The sequence below is a fragment of the Phytophthora cinnamomi genome (assembly GCF_018691715.1).
Source record: "Phytophthora cinnamomi strain GKB4 chromosome Unknown Contig49, whole genome shotgun sequence".
NCBI classification, from domain to species: Eukaryota; Oomycota; class Peronosporomycetes; order Peronosporales; family Peronosporaceae; genus Phytophthora; species Phytophthora cinnamomi.
Window position 1 is genome coordinate 1,025,692 of NW_027150982.1, and position 14,985 is coordinate 1,040,676.

General features: G+C 58.0%; 6 protein-coding genes across 6 annotated transcripts; 5 read left to right on the top strand and 1 right to left on the bottom strand.

The window, feature by feature from the left end:
* Positions 1-318: 318 nt before the first annotated feature.
* IUM83_08278 (putative multicopper oxidase) lies at positions 319-1,995 on the top strand (the record flags this gene model as incomplete). The annotated part of the gene is made up of 1 exon (XM_067932641.1): positions 319-1,995. The coding sequence occupies one exon, from the start codon at positions 319-321 to the stop codon at positions 1,993-1,995; it is 1,677 nt and encodes a 558-aa protein (XP_067790146.1).
* Positions 1,996-2,609: 614 nt separating this feature from the next.
* Positions 2,610-3,790, top strand: IUM83_08279 (SUMO-activating enzyme (SAE); the record flags this gene model as incomplete). Its single annotated transcript, XM_067932642.1, has 4 exons — positions 2,610-2,876; positions 2,944-3,349; positions 3,415-3,550; positions 3,628-3,790. The coding sequence occupies 4 exons, from the start codon at positions 2,610-2,612 to the stop codon at positions 3,788-3,790; spliced, it is 972 nt and encodes a 323-aa protein (XP_067790116.1).
* Positions 3,791-4,315: 525 nt separating this feature from the next.
* Positions 4,316-8,270, top strand: IUM83_08280 (abnormal spindle protein; the record flags this gene model as incomplete). The annotated part of the gene is made up of 8 exons (XM_067932643.1): positions 4,316-4,370; positions 4,441-4,454; positions 6,344-6,817; positions 6,897-7,670; positions 7,733-7,833; positions 7,906-7,915; positions 8,079-8,121; positions 8,188-8,270. 8 exons carry the CDS (start codon positions 4,316-4,318, stop codon positions 8,268-8,270), a joined length of 1,554 nt encoding a protein of 517 aa, XP_067790028.1.
* Positions 8,271-9,453: 1,183 nt separating this feature from the next.
* On the top strand, positions 9,454-10,473 carry IUM83_08281 (Cysteine protease family C01A; the record flags this gene model as incomplete). The annotated part of the gene is made up of 2 exons (XM_067932644.1): positions 9,454-9,827; positions 10,422-10,473. 2 exons carry the CDS (start codon positions 9,454-9,456, stop codon positions 10,471-10,473), a joined length of 426 nt encoding a protein of 141 aa, XP_067790029.1.
* Positions 10,474-10,689: 216 nt separating this feature from the next.
* Positions 10,690-13,107, top strand: IUM83_08282 (calcium-binding protein CML13; the record flags this gene model as incomplete). The annotated part of the gene is made up of 1 exon (XM_067932645.1): positions 10,690-13,107. One exon carries the CDS (start codon positions 10,690-10,692, stop codon positions 13,105-13,107), a length of 2,418 nt encoding a protein of 805 aa, XP_067790030.1.
* Positions 13,108-13,265: 158 nt separating this feature from the next.
* On the bottom strand, positions 13,266-14,966 carry IUM83_08283 (Multicopper oxidase; the record flags this gene model as incomplete). The annotated part of the gene is made up of 1 exon (XM_067932646.1): positions 13,266-14,966. The coding sequence occupies one exon, from the start codon at positions 14,964-14,966 to the stop codon at positions 13,266-13,268; it is 1,701 nt and encodes a 566-aa protein (XP_067790031.1).
* Between the last annotated feature and the right edge of the window lie 19 nt (positions 14,967-14,985).

Consider the following 14,985-nt stretch of genomic DNA (forward strand, 5'->3'; position numbering starts at 1 on the left):
ACAGTGCGACGACGGCTTGGCTTTGTTGCTTCCAGATGTACCAATTGCTCTGAAGTTGAAGCTCCGCATGGCAATGCAGTCTGTACGATCCCGGTTGAGATCTGAACAATCCGAACAATATGCGCTACGCTACTTACTCTCGGGTTGTAACTTCAGCCGTGTAGCATGAGCCAGTCCGGTTTTCCGTGGCAACGAAGGCCCCGCACCGCCAGGCTGTCGGCCTCACCACTCGAACCGCATTCTGCAATTTGCACTCGACCGTCCACAACGGATACCACACCCTAGAAGCTCTAGGGTCCAGCTTCCTTCGTACAAGCCATGCGAGTCGCTCACGCTCCCGTGTTCGCTGCGGCGCTGCTGGCACTCCACCTCGGAGCCAGCGCTGCCGACCTCGTCACCTACGACTGGCGGGTCACGAACCTCACCGTCGAGTACGACGGCGTCTTCATTCACTCGCTCGGCATCAACGACAAGCCTGCGGACCAGGCCGTCATCGACGTGGAGCTTGGCCAAGACGTCGAGGTGCGCGTCACCAACGAGCTCAATGAGCCCACGTGCCTTCACTGGCACGGCCTCAAGCAGCTCGGTACCCAAGAAATGGACGGCACATCGGAAATCACGCAGTGTCACATCAGCCCCAACAGCACCGCCATCTACCGCTTCACGCCGGACAAGGCTGGCACGTTCTGGTGGCACAGCCATCACATGGCCCAGTACGCTTACGGTCTGCGCGGACCCCTGGTTGTTCACGCCCCTGCGACTGAGCGACAAGCCTGGGAAAAGGACATCGATGGGGAGTACGTGATCCAACTGGCTGATCTCTACCACCGCCCGCCGCAGCCTACGCGCATGTGGGACAACATCCTGATCAACAACCGCGGACGCTACAACTGCATTGCCGCGGCCCACCACAACTTCACCCAGTGTACTGAGGAGCAGCCCCTGTCCAAGTTCAACTTCGTGCCTGGCAACAAGTACCTGCTGCGCCTGATCAACATGGCTGCGCTGTCCCCGATCGTGTTCAGCATCGACGACCACGAGTTCCAGGTCGTCGCCGCCGACGGCGACCACCTCCAGCCGTGCAAGTTCATCAACTCGATCCAGCTCAACGCCGGCCAGCGCTACGACATTATCGTGCAGGCCAAGGCTGCATCCGAACAGAACCAAGAGACCGCGTTCTGGATGCGCGCGAACGGCCTCCACGGGCTCCCCTGGACGCGAGGCACGGCCGCGATTGCCGGCGAAGGTTATACGTACGAAGGTCTGGCGATCGTTTCGTATGGATCCGAAAGCGAGGCCGAGCCCACGACGACCAAGCAGGCGAACCTGACGACCGTGAACGAGTTCGACTTCATGCCGCTGGTGCCGATCGCGTTGCCCCAGACCGCGTCGGACCGCGCCGTGCTCGAGTTTAAGATGCAGGACGGCAAGGGCCACTTCGCCATCGACGGCGGCGCGTACCACCACTTCACGCACCCGGAGGAGCCGCCGCTTTTCACGATCGCCGGTGGCCTCAAGACCGAGCAGCTGCCGGTGGAGGCCAACGCGCGCAAGATCGAGTACGGCAAGCACATTGAGGTCGTGCTCGTGAACGTCAAGGACGAGCAGCACCCGTTCCACATGCACACGCACTCGCCCTGGGTCGTGGGCAGCGGCGTGGCCTCCATCGATGCGATCCGCAACAACCAGCTGCCGGCGCTCAAGCTGCTGAACCCGATGACGCGCGACGTGTACACGGTGCCGCCCTGCACGTCGGACGGCAACGGCGGCTGCCTGGACGCCGGCTACCTCGTGCTGCGCTTCAACGCCGACAACCCGGGCGTGTGGATCTTCCACTGCCACATCGACTGGCACCTCGAGGCCGGCCTCTCCATGATGCTGGTGGAGGGCGAGGACGAGCTGCAGAAGAAGGGCGTGGCCGCCTTCTCCAACGCCATCCTCAGCGTCTGCGGCGCCAACAGCAGGTTCGGCAACGGCACCGCCCTCCAGAGTTAGACTCCAACTTGCTCAATAGACCATCTCGTTGTCCCTACTCAAAGCTTTGTGCTGTGTGGCCCTGCCTCCTTCGACGCCCGATCATGACGTCCGAGATAGATCACAAGTGCCGGGGCCAAATACACTACCCAGAGACGTAACTCACTACGCACAAACTTGTATCTCGGCGGAAGTATGCAAAACAGTTTCTCCAGGACGCTGGAGGATCTATGGCGAGATCTTGTGTCCGCCTGTTTGGCAGACTCGCCGAGTTAATTTCGGGAATGGGTTTCTCCCGGCCTAGTTTCGGGCACGCGATTCGGTTTCGGCGACTATCGAGTCTCAAAATCCGAGCCAAAGCGCTATTTGTGGCTAATTTCGGACGGATTCGAATCGATACGTTTTCCAAGTAAGCGCTAATTTCGGACGATTCGATTCGACGACGTATCAATTCTCGCAAGTGTCCCGAAAATTGCATTTGAGGCATGCTCCCTAATGCGAGGGAATCGACTCAATTAGTCAATAGTCTGGAACGAATAACCCCCTGAACGAGCAACTAGCGCACCCTTATAGAACAACTTGCGGGACGTACCCTCCATCCGGTATCTAACGTTAAGTACCCCCCCCCCTACGAGATGGCGGCGGAGCAGCAGGCGACGGCGACGTTCAGCGCGGCGGAGGCGGCCGTGTACGACCGGCAGATGCGGCTGTGGGGCGTGGAGGCGCAGCAGCGGCTGCAGCGCTCGCGCGTGCTGGTGAGCGGGCTGTGCGCGCTGGGCTCGGAGCTGGTGAAGAACCTGGTGCTGGCGGGCGTGGGCGTGACGCTGCACGACGCGCGGCCCGCGACGGCATGCGCCTCCTCCTCGCAGTTCTTCCTCTCGGCGGCGGACGCGGGCGCGAACGTGCGTGGCCTCCCCCATTCCTCCTGTCCCCCTGCCTCCCTGGAGCTAACTGCAACGCTGCACGCAGCGCGCCGAGGCCTGCCTGCCGCGCGCGCGCGAGCTGAACCCGCTGGTGCAGGTGGCGAGCGAGACGCGGCCGCTGGACGCGCTGCCCGACGCCTTCTTCGCGCCGTTCTCGGCCGTGTGCCTCGTGGGCGCCGACCGGCGCGCCGAGCTGCGCCTGGACGCGCTGTGCCACGCCGCGGGCGCCGCCTTCTTCGCCGCGCGCAGCTTCGGCTTCGCCGGGCTCGTGTTCGCCGACCTGGGCGCGCACGCCTTCCGCCGCAGCGCGGCGGGGGCCGACGCGGCGCCCAGCGAGCCCGAGCGCGTGCAGTTCCCGACGCTGGAGCAGGCCCAGAAGGTGCCGTGGAGCTCGCTGCAGAGCGCCCGCAAGCGCGCGCCGCAGCTGCCGCAGGTCTTCGTGAAGAACCAGCGTGAGTGCTGAGCAGAAGAAGCTGCTGGCTGGCTGGGATTCATAGGGGATTGATTATTGGTGCAGTGCTGCAGGGCTACAAGAGCCAGAAGGGCGTGGAGCAGATCGCGGACAGCCACGCCGTGGACTTCATCCAGTACGCGCGCGAGCAGTTCGCCGCCAACGGACTGGACGAAGACTACATGACGCCCGACGAGCTGCAGTACGTTCGGCAGCTGCACGGCTGCTGGGATGGAGGTGGACTGATGGGATGGATGCGTGCCGTGTGCTGACTTGCAGGGCGCTGGTGCGCGTCGCCGACACGGAGCTGGCGCCGATCTGCGCCGTCGTGGCGGGCATCCTGGGCCAGGAGGTCATCAAGGCCATCTCGCAGAAGGACGAGCCCATCTGCAACTACTTCTGCTTCGACGGCGTCACGGGGACTGTGCGCCGCATTGGGTAGAGGCACTACTAACGCGTGAGAAATATAGCAGCTCCAGAGCGCTGGTACGGTGGGTGCACAGCACGCCTCGTGAAGCTGGTGAGGTTGATCTTGTGGTGTTCGTTTGCGTGGGGGCATAACTTTGGATCCGAGGCGGCGCTTCGCCTCGAGGGCGCGATTCCTCGCAGAAGGGGTGGAGCGGTGGATTTGCTTGGACAGTATACCCGTGAGTACAGCAGTGCAGCGTGGGCAACATGTCAACAGCGTTGGCTGCTGCGCGCGCGAAGACGAAGGGGAAGCGCATGCTTCGAAACGCGCTTGATGCCTATGGCGATGAAGACACGTCCCTTTCGAAGTGGAACGCGAGAAAGAAGAAAGCGGTAGAAGAAGGAAAATGGGTCTGGAAGGAGAGTGTTGCGAACGCAAATGCAGCGATCAAGTCCAGATTCGACAAGGAAGACGTGCAGACCTCGTTAAAAACACGGTTTGTGGATATTCAGGCTGCGATGGAGGAAGAAATGAGTAGCGCCATCCACGTCGACCAGCATGGTGGACGATTACCTGGTTCAATCGATCGCCAAGAGGACCAGTGTTGCTGGAGGTAGATGCCTTGTGTTTTTCGTGTTTGATGGTGGCTAATCTGTGCTAACTCATGACTGTGAGTGGCTTAGAGAGAGGATTGGCGGTAAGATGCACCACTGCACGAACCTGCTGCCCCTGGAGAAAAAGAAGAAGGCAGATCCACAAGAAGCACCATCAACCGCAACAGCTCCCACCAAACGCTTCTGTCTTTGGCACGCTAAAGAGTGTGGATATGACGAGCACCCGATGGAGAAATCGAGGGTTATTGAAATACCCAACGAATATGGCATGTGCTTGAGGTGTTACGAAGTGACCGCTGGTACACTTCGCGCTACTTTGCAAAAGGTGCCTCCAAGGATCGGGGCACTTAAAGTTCCTGGAGTATGCGAGACAAATGCTCACAAGGAACTAAAGCGCGATGCCATGCGGAGGTTGCCAGGCACAAAGTCGTTGCTGGGTGCCGAAACAGGAAGAAAGCTGGGACCAACTAGTTTGTGCATGTGGCAAAAAGAGCACTCTGAGATAAGCTATGTGTGGCGATGCGGCAACCGCGTATTGATGCATCCAGTGCTGCGTGGGTCGTACCTCCCCTTTTGCGGCTTTCATGCTCCGCGGTGTATTCAAGAATACGGGAACAAGGCAAAGAAAGAGCAAGCGTGCCCCGCGATAGACCGCAAAAATCGATACGGAATGTGCCGCAATCACCTTGAGGCACATCTGAGCACTCTGTCCTTTGAAGAACGCGGAGGTGTCTTGCTAATAGATTCCGACTTCGACGTGCCAGGCATCAAAGAATGCAGGAAAGAGGAAGTGGTAACCCCCCTGGTGCGTCATCCGCTTGCTCCGAAGTATCCACCACCCGTACAAGAGTCGAAGAATGACCCCAACTTGCCCATGGAGACAATGCACGCTGTTGTGGTATTCCCGTCCCGTTCACAACGCTCTGCCATCGAGAAATTCGTCAACAAGGCGCAAATTCTCATCGAGAATGCCATTCGTGAGGTGCTCAACCATCCAAACCCCGTGTCAGCGATTGTGAAGGAAGTCATTTGGCGCGTACAGTTCTTGCGGAGAGCAGCGGTGGTAGCCACCCGCATCCAGCGAATTTTTCGAGGCAACCGTGCTCGTCGACGGGTGAGACTGCTACTCTATGAACAGGCAGCCTTGGATCGGATGAAGGCATGTCGTGTGCTTCAGCGATTCGTGCGAGGTTTCCTAGGACGGCGCCGGTTTGAACACGAACACGAAAATGTCCATAACGCTGTTCCGCACATTCAACGTTTGCTGCGTGGAGCTTTAGCGCGCAAACACTTTCGCGAGCTCATAGCTGCGATTCGACTCCAACGCAACTACCGATGGTACCGCCAGCGCCTGCTAGCTCGGGCTTTCCGGGAGGAAATCGCGTACATGCAAGCTCTTCAGCGCCAAGCCGACGCAAATTATCTGGAAATGGAAAAGCAGATGAATACTTTCAGACGGCTTCGTGCACGCCGGGTTCTCCGCGCTCATATTATGCGATGGAAACGGCGTCAAGAAATGCACGAGCAGGAGGTCGCTGAGCGCCTTCGCAATTTGCTAGGAACGGTGAAGATCCAGCGCCAGTGGAGGCGATACCATCGATACATGATCGTTAAAAAGCGCTATGGAAGTGCGCAGACGATTCAAAAGCGCGTCCGTGGGTGGTTGACGAGACATATGTGGCTCGGAGATCCAGGTGTGCATTTCGTCACAAACTTTGTCAACACGCGCAGTGCCTTTCAATACGGTAAAGTCGTGCTTGAATCACAGCCTTCCAAGTCGTACTCGTACCCGAGTTGGAAAATACGAACTCGCTTCGGTGCTTTGGCGATTCAACGCGTTTTCCGAGGACATCTTGGACGATTAGTTGCGAATGCGCGTTGGGCTGCAATGCTGAAGCGATGGGAGTGGTTAGGAATAACACCTATAGATTCCAGTGGGAAACTAAGTGACACCATGACGGTGGGCCACCAGCGTTACGGGTTCGTCCTTCCTTCGTTTGCCTACCATAAGGACAGACGGCAGCACATGCGGCCTATTGCAAACGAACCCGTGCCTAATCGAGGGCACGCGTACAAGTACCAGTACATCCTGGATCTGATTAGTGACCGGGATGGAAAGCGTGGTTGGAGTCTCGCAAAGGAAGAGATGTACGCGAGGCAGCTGAAAGAAGAGCAAGAATGGTTGGAAGCGGAGGAGGCTCGTCGCGACGCGAAAGAGGCCGAGATTGCAACAAAGGCATTGAGAAAACACATCGCAACCATACGAGATCCACTTGCTAAGTCCATGCCAGTATCGAAGGCAATTTTCCCAGTTGGATGTATTGTGGATGTGGTTGGGAAAATGGAGCGCAAAACTATTGTACGCCGTGCAAAAGTTACTGCGATCCACAAGGATACCGGGTCAAACAGGAAACTATCAGCTTCATTTGATATCGAGTACATCAAAGTACGTCTGTAGTCGCTATAGTCCGTCTATGTAGGAACCTATTGTGTACTAATCCCCAGAACGTGTGATATCGATGTAGCCTCTACGAAACTCGTACGGGCGCCTCGAGGAGAGCGTTGAGTACCGCGTGGATGTTGCCCGGCTTCGGCACATTCCGCTCATTTCATCTGAGATCAGTGCGAAGAAGAGCGTTGGTGTAATTATCCAGTCAGCGATCGACAGTCTTCGACGAGAAATTGAATCTAGCCAGGTTGATGCGTCTGCAAATTTATTAGACGAGACAAGTGAAGCTGCGCTGGCTACTGTGGACGCTGTAGCACAGCGGTTGCGTGACTGCAGAGAAAGCCACGATCTGCTGTATGATCAGCGTAATTTCGTGGATTTCGTTTTCAGAAACTCAACTTTGCTGAAGATGAAATGGTTGGAGGTGATTAGCCACATCCGGTATGGCACACATTCCATTAAGAATGTACCAGCTACAACAGAGAACATCTTGCCCAGCGCATCGGTCATGGAGATGTTTCGTCATGAGTTTGGCGTTGGCCGTGCCGAAAGCGTAGCGGAAGAAGCAGTGATTCACCCGATGCCTGCCCGTGCACAGATTGTAGAGGAACGAATGATGAACCTAGGCTTCCAGCATGATGCGAAAGCTAGCACATGCGAAGGCAGCGGCAAGCCCGAAGAGGAAGTGACCACCGACAAACCCACGCGACCTGAGACGACACCAGTTGTACACAAGGAATCTGGCCTTGAGCAGGTAAAAATGTCGACTGAGGATGATATGATGCTGTTTCGTGAGGATCCAACTCCTCAAAACCTACAGGATATGCAACGTCTTATTTACGAACTGAAGGTGCGTACCATAAAGTCTTTGTCTAAGCGTTTAACATTGCTAACGGAATACTGAACGTATAGACTCTTCCTCGAGAGGCACGGTACGAGCAGATAATTCATATCGCTTCTCGCCAGGCCCATGCGTATGTGTGCGGTCATCCTGCTTGCGGGAAATGCTTCTCGTACGTAGATGATGTTATTCGGAATCCGATATGGTACTGAGCTCGCACAGCTAACTGGCTTGGGTGCACTAGATCAAGGAAGGTAGCGCGATTACATCAATCGACATCACACGAAGGTCGCGAGCGGCTCGCAAGGGCCAATCCTTTGGTGGATCAGTACTTGCACTCATACTGGCCGCAAGGAACTTCATGGACGGAAGCAGAGCGTAAAATAATCGTTGGGTATTTCGGATGCAGCCGTGTAGGGTGCGAAAAGCTTCAGTTTCGGTCACAACGAGAGCTCAACAGGTACATAATGCGTTATCTTCTTCACCTCATACGAGATAGCTCTGTATTAACTTGTTTGTGGTGTAGGCACAATCATCGTGAGCACGGCTTCAATGATGACTATGAATCCGGTAGCTCCTGCCCAACTCAGTCACCGCTGCCTAAATTGAGTGAAGAAGTGGTGAGCTCTAAGCGCTTAACTACCAGTCGAAGAGCAATTTGGCTCGGTACCTACGTCGTATGTCGCAACCTAGAAGCCAAGCTCGGCATCGCAGCGGCTGCGCTTACCAACCCAAAGGCTTGCTCTGCCCACGACAAGCCCGTCCAGCTGTGCACAACATGCTTCCTGCAGCAACGGAGGCCAGCGTCCCCGTTTCGACTCTACTCAGCTATGGCAGTGCGAAAAGCAGAACTTGACAACGGACCGGTTCGAATCGAAGCCGAGACTCCGCCGGAGGCTTCCCAAGAAGAGGAGTACATGATCTTTCGGGACGATGACGACGAGTTTTGTCCCGCAGTGAATATTTGGGGCGTTTACTCGCTCGGCGCACCGCCAAAGCGCAAGGGAAAAGATAAAGTCATACTTCCAGATCCGTTGTCGTCCGTCTTGTACCTCAAGGTTTCTTATATTTGCCGAGATGCTATTGGAGAGGCGTGGATGTTCGGATACGTATTAGCACATCGAAAGCAAGCAGGAACGAGGGAGGTTGGTCATGATGGAGACGAGAATGAGGTTGTGCCTGACAAGTCTCGAGGCCTGGTGTTTGCGTTATTAAACCAGATTGTCGGGTCTGCATCGATCCACTACTGCTCCAAGAATGTATTCTATCGAAAATACTACTCAAAAACTGGGGATGATGGCGAAGCTATCAGCAGTTCCAGCACTCCTGCGACTTCAACAGGCAAAAGAGGCATTGCACTTGCGCGAAATTTGTTTTGTCGACCAAGACATCCTTCTCAAGTCAATCAGAAAGAGGCGCTCCATCAGGACGAGGATTAAAGCTGCGGCTGCCGCAGTGCGGCACTTGTCCTTGTCAAGATCTGATAACGAGCGCTATAAATCCAGGTGCTAGCCTCTTTGATCCAACGCTGCTGACACGGTTGACTTCGCTGCTGTCCGCCGGGTCGTGGTTTGGCAAACGATGGTCACGTGTTGAAACTCAAGCGGTTGAGGCTGGTCCCGCCGTGACCGGAGCTGCAGCTCACTTGCAAATTTGCTCACTTCCAGCAACACCGTCTCCCTCCCTTCCCTCCAACAACCTGCTCGTGACGATGAAGGTCGCTCTTCTACTCGCTCTCGCTGCTCTCGTGTCCGCCGCGCACGCCGCTGTTCCTGCCGTCCCAACCGACCGAATGGCCCAGTTCCTCCAAGACAAGTCCAGCCTCGAATCCGAGCTGAGCAAGTGGAAGCAAAGCGACGCCGGTCAGTTCGCCAAGCAGCATGGCTTTATCCCGGCGACGTCCACCAAGTCTGTCGGCAGCGCGGAAGATGAAGAGCTGCGTCGACTCTTCCTGACCAAGCTGCTGATTGAAGAGGCCCAAGCTACGAACCCCGAAGCTGTCTTCTCCACTGACACGCCGTTCACGCTCATGACGGATGAAGAGTTTGTCCAGTTCGTTGGTGCTTCCTACCAGCGTGGAACTGGTCTCCTGACGGCCACGTCCTCTGTTACGGAAGAGTTTTCGAACTCCACGGAGGCACCCAGCACGGACAAGGACTGGACCACGTCCGGCTGCGTCGCTGCTGTGAAGAACCAGGGGCAATGCGGCTCATGCTGGGCGTTCGCGGCTATCGCTTCACTTGAAAGCGCCGTTTGCCTCTCCGGGGGTCCTCTTACTCCGCTATCGGAGCAGCAAGTGCTGGACTGCGACACGGCTTCGTATGCCTGCCAGGGGGGCTTCCCGGGCGACGCTTTGGATTTTATCCAGCGTGCTGGTGGTGTCTGTACCGAAGACGACTACCCATACGTCTCGGGTGACTCGGGCGATCGCGAGTCGTGCCAGAAGTCTTCATGCAAGCCCGAAGCCGTCACCATCCGCAAGGTGGTGTCGGTTCCTGAGACCGATAGCGGCCTGGTTGAGGCGATTAGTGGTCGCCCCGTGGCCGTGGGCGTCGCGGCCGGCAACCCCACCTGGAAGCAGTACAAGGGCGGCATTGTGTCCTCCTGCTCGTCGACGGATCTCGACCACGCCGTGCTGGCGGTGGGCTACGGCGGAGGCAGCGACGGCTCGACGCCCTTCTTCAAGATCAAGAACTCGTGGGGCGCCCAGTGGGGCGAAGCTGGCTTCATTCGTCTTAAGCGCGGCGCTGGCACGGGCAGCTCGGGCACGTGCGGCATCATCGGGCCCAAGTCCGTCTACCCGCAACTGTAAGGAGGGGCGCAGGACTCGACCAAGAGCTGCTGGATGGCGCACAATCAGTCAGCTTCAACGTGAACCCTGCATTGAATCGAAGCTCTCCTGACCACACGTTCCCAACTGCCAATGTCTTATGTTTTGTATGTATCTTGAAACGGCGCGATCCGTGTCAAAGAGCCCCTCCGACGAGATCTTGGATCTTGTGGAGTCACTCGCAATTCCTCGCCCAAGATGACAAGCAACCCGCTTCGATCGTGGCGGAGTGCCGCCCTGCGTGGTCTGGGCTTTGCAGTGCTGCTCTTCGCTCTGGTGATCGCCCAAGTGACGGAAAAGTCGACCCCTGCGACGTCTGATGGCCAAGAACTTGAAGCCGCCGGGGCGGAAGGAGAGAAGGCGGAAGGAGAACTCGAAGCGGATGGCGGTCGCGTGGCTATCGTGGCTGCTGTGACCATCTCAACGCTAGTGGCCATCTCCATCCTGTTCGAGGTCTCGACGGATCAACTGAAAGAGCACACAGACGAGCTCAACATGCCCTTCGTCAATACGGTGTTCGGAGAGCTCACGACGCTGGGCTTCATCGGCCTGCTGCTCTTCGTCGTGACCAAGATCCAGGTCTTGCCGTGGCTGTCGCGCAACGTCTTAGGAGAGAGCGCCGAGCTGCAGGAGATCATCGAGAAGCTGCACATGGCTCTGTTCTTCTTCATCGTCATCTTCCTGGTGCTGTGTCTCGGGCTCCTGCGCCTGGGCATGCACGTGCAGCACGAGTGGAGAGAGTTTGAGCGCAGCTGTGCCGACATTCCATCGGTGCTATCAGAGTATGCGTTGGCTACAGAGCCGCCGAAGTCGTGGCTCGAACGATTATCATGGCACCGAGCTGATGCTGCAAGAAAAGCGGAACGTGAAGTGGTCTACCTGGCACTTCGTCGACGCTTTATGGACTACCGCTCCAACCACCCCGATGAAGAGACCGCGCGTCAGTTAGCCAAGGAATTCCAGCTTCAGGGAGACGACACGCGATTCCCGTTCAGCGAATACCTGTCAATCATCTCCGGCGAGGTCATGGGTCGGCTCATTCAGATCGATATGGCCACGTGGATCGCGCTCGACATTGTCCTTGTGGTTATTCTGTGCTTGTGTTGGCACAGTGGCCCACGTGGAGAAGTGGCGATTCTTCTTGCCTCGGGTTTTGCGCTCATCGCACTCAACGATTTCGTGTACCGGCGCGTGAACGCAATGCGGTGCCTACTGACGCCTCCGCAGCTTCAAACTGACGCTGAGAGACTGCGACGCAAGAGTGTGTGGCGTGCTCAGCACGGATTACCGCCCCTCTCCGAGATCCTGCACTCGGAGAAGACCTGGTTGCTGGCGGATTCAGAGGAAGCGGGTCGGGACTACGCCGACTCACACGGCTGGGCACCGCCCTACGTCGAACTATTGCCCAACGGTGGACGTGATCTGTCGGAGAAGGAGCTGAAAATTCATCAGCGCAGTTTAATCGGCGCTGGATGGGGGAACGGCGTTCTTCTTACTCTGTTCTCCACACGCCTGGTGTTCCTGCTCACAGCGCTGCATCTCTCGACCTTCTTGCTGCGGGAAACGTACCAGATCTCCGACCTGTTTGGCGATCACCCAGCTTTCGCCGGTCTGCTGTGCTTCTTCTTCCTGATACCAAGCATCGCCGTGCCGTTCATGTCCACCCGAATCGCACGAGACGGTCTGCTTGCTTTCAACGTTGAGCACATGAAGGTCTCTCGTGTTATCGTCCAAGTGACTCGACTTCTGCGTGCTCGACAAACTCTACGGACGCTCCGCTTCGTCGCTGAAATGAAGATTCATCTACGCGAAAGCGCGCGGCGGAACAGCCAACAGCTGAAGCTCAACATCGAATTGATGCCTGAAGTGCCGATGCCCGTTCCTAGTCGACGACGCTCTAGCATCATGCCCATCGATGCCAGCGCTAGTTTCAAGGCAGCACGTCGCCGCTCTTCATCACAACTCGACCCCACCGTCACCGCTGGGGTGTTGCGCTCCATCCAAAACGTACCTCCACCGTTAACATTCTCACCAAAAGCGACAGTCGCCACAGAGCCCCCATTGTCTCCGTTGGCGGCGTACCTCTCGCCTAGGGAGAAGCGCGGCGACGCGTACCGACGGGAAATGGAGCGGCGCGAAATCCACACCATCTTCTGCTTATTTGACGTGGACGGTTCGGGGTCAGTGTCGCGAGAGGAGATGGCGAGCTTGCTGCTTGCCATCACGCACGACCTCGACGACATGCAGCTCAACCGTCTTATGACGGACCTCGTGGCAGAAGAACTTGACAGCGACGACGAGAGCCTCCGCCCGGACGGAGCCATGGTTGAAGGTCCGCAAGAGATCACGTTCGAGGCCTTCTACAAGTGGTGCAGCTCGCGGATCCAAGAGAGCCGCCACTCCAAGGAGGAGCTGGTCGAAGAGATCTTCCACATGGTGGACGCGGACGGCAGCGGCACCATCTCCGTGGACGAGTTCGTGTCCATCTTCAAGACGCTGGGCCAAGCTCTCGACCACGACGACGTGCGCGAGCTCGTCTATCAGATGGACCGGAACGGGGATGGCAAGATCGACCTCGAGGAATTCAGCAAGATGCTGCAAAAGCACGAAGTGTAGCTCTACGAAGGACTCGCTTGACTTTGAAATGAAAATCCGTTGCTATTGAAGGGGGCATTCGTCTACGGACGTCGGCGGGGTCCACTACAACATCAACTAGGCACTCCCGGCGTACAAGTATCACACGTACCGTCGCACAGCTCCATTGCAGACCCCGATTACAGGGTGAAGTTTCCATTGCACACGCTCAGCAGCATGTTGGGCGTGAATGCGGCCAGGCCTTCCTGGTGGAGAACGTCCTCGGCCTCGACGAAGAGCATGCCCAAGCCCAGCACAAAGTGCCAGTCGATGTGGCAGTGCATGATCCAGACGCCCGGGTTGTCGGCGTTCAGGCGGTAGACCACGTAGCCCAGGTCCGTGCAGGCGCCATCGGCGTCGGTCGTGCACTCCGGCACCGTGAAGACGTCGTGCTGCATGGGTCCGTTGAGACGCAGCGCCGTCACGTTGCCGGCGAGGATCGCGTCGCGCGAGGTGCGGCCGCTTCCGACGATCCAGGGCGAGTGCGCGTGCAGGTGGAACGGGTGCTGGTCGGGCGTCTCGTTCACCACGACCACCTCGACGTGGTCGTTGTGCTTGAGCTTGATGGCGTTGGCCGTGGTGGGGAGCTGCTCCGTCGATGCGCCTTGGGCGATCGTGAAGAGAGGGGGCTTCGGGGGGATCACCAGCGAGCTGAAGTCGCCGCCGTCGAGCGAGATGTAGCCGAGGAACGAGGTCGGGTTGGGCGGGAGGACTGCGAGCGTGAACTCCACGATGATGCGCTGGTCAGGCTTGGCCGGCAGCACCACCGGAACGGCCGGGTTGTAGTCGAATTCAGGGATCGACACCTCGGTCGCCCACCGCGACGTGGTCGGGTCGGCGGTGGCTCCGCTCTGGTAGTCGATGATGGCGAGCGCGTTGGGGTTGAATCCGTCCGGCACTTGGTCGGCGGCACGCGCTGTCCACGGGAGACCGAACTGCGAGTCCACGCGCAGCCAGAAGGAGCCGAGCGCCGCCGACTTCTTCTGCTGGCTTGCTTGGTTCTGGCTTTGAGAGGCCGAGGACTTGGCCTGCACCAGGATGTCGTACCGCTGCGCCACGTTGATCGTCACGGTGTTGACCAGCGTGGACGGCTTGAGGTAGTCGGCGTCGCTCGCCACCACTTGGAACGAGTGCCCGTCGATGGACACCTTGAACGCAGCCATGGCCGACGTGTTGATCAGCCTGATGAGGTACTTCTTGCCCGGCACGAACTGGAACCGAGGCAGTGGACGGCTGGGGCCGCACTCCAGGCCCGCAGCCTCGGCCACGGTGCAGTTGTAGCGCCCGACGTTGTTGATCAGCACGGTGTCCCAGATGGGGGCCCCCACAGGCAGGCCGTGGTACCAGTCGGCGAGCAGCACCGTGTACTCCTTGTAGACATCCTTCTCCCAGCTCTGCTGCTGGTTGGCGGGGCAGTGCACGATGAGCGGACCGCGGAGACCGAAGGCGTACTGCACCTCCTCGTGGCCGTGGTACCAGAAGCTGCCGCACTTGTCCGGTTTGAAGCGGTAGATGGCCGTCACGTTGGGCTGGATCTGGCACTGCGTGATGCCCGAGACGCCGTCCATCTCCTGCGTGCCGAACTGCCGCAGCCCGTGCCAGTGGATGCACGTCTGCTCCGTGAGCTTATTGGTCACGTGCACCTCGACCTCGTCGCCGAAGGTGACCGAGATAGGGTGCTGGTCGCACGGCTCGTTGTTGATGCCGTAGCCCAGCGCGCCACGCACACCGTCGAAGATGGTCGTGTTGAGCGTCGTGATGTTCCAGTCGTACCGGACGACGGCGGCCGAGGCTTGGGTGGCGCCGAGTAGCAGGAGGCCCAGACCGGAGAGATGACGCATCGTGGATGGAGGTTGAAGG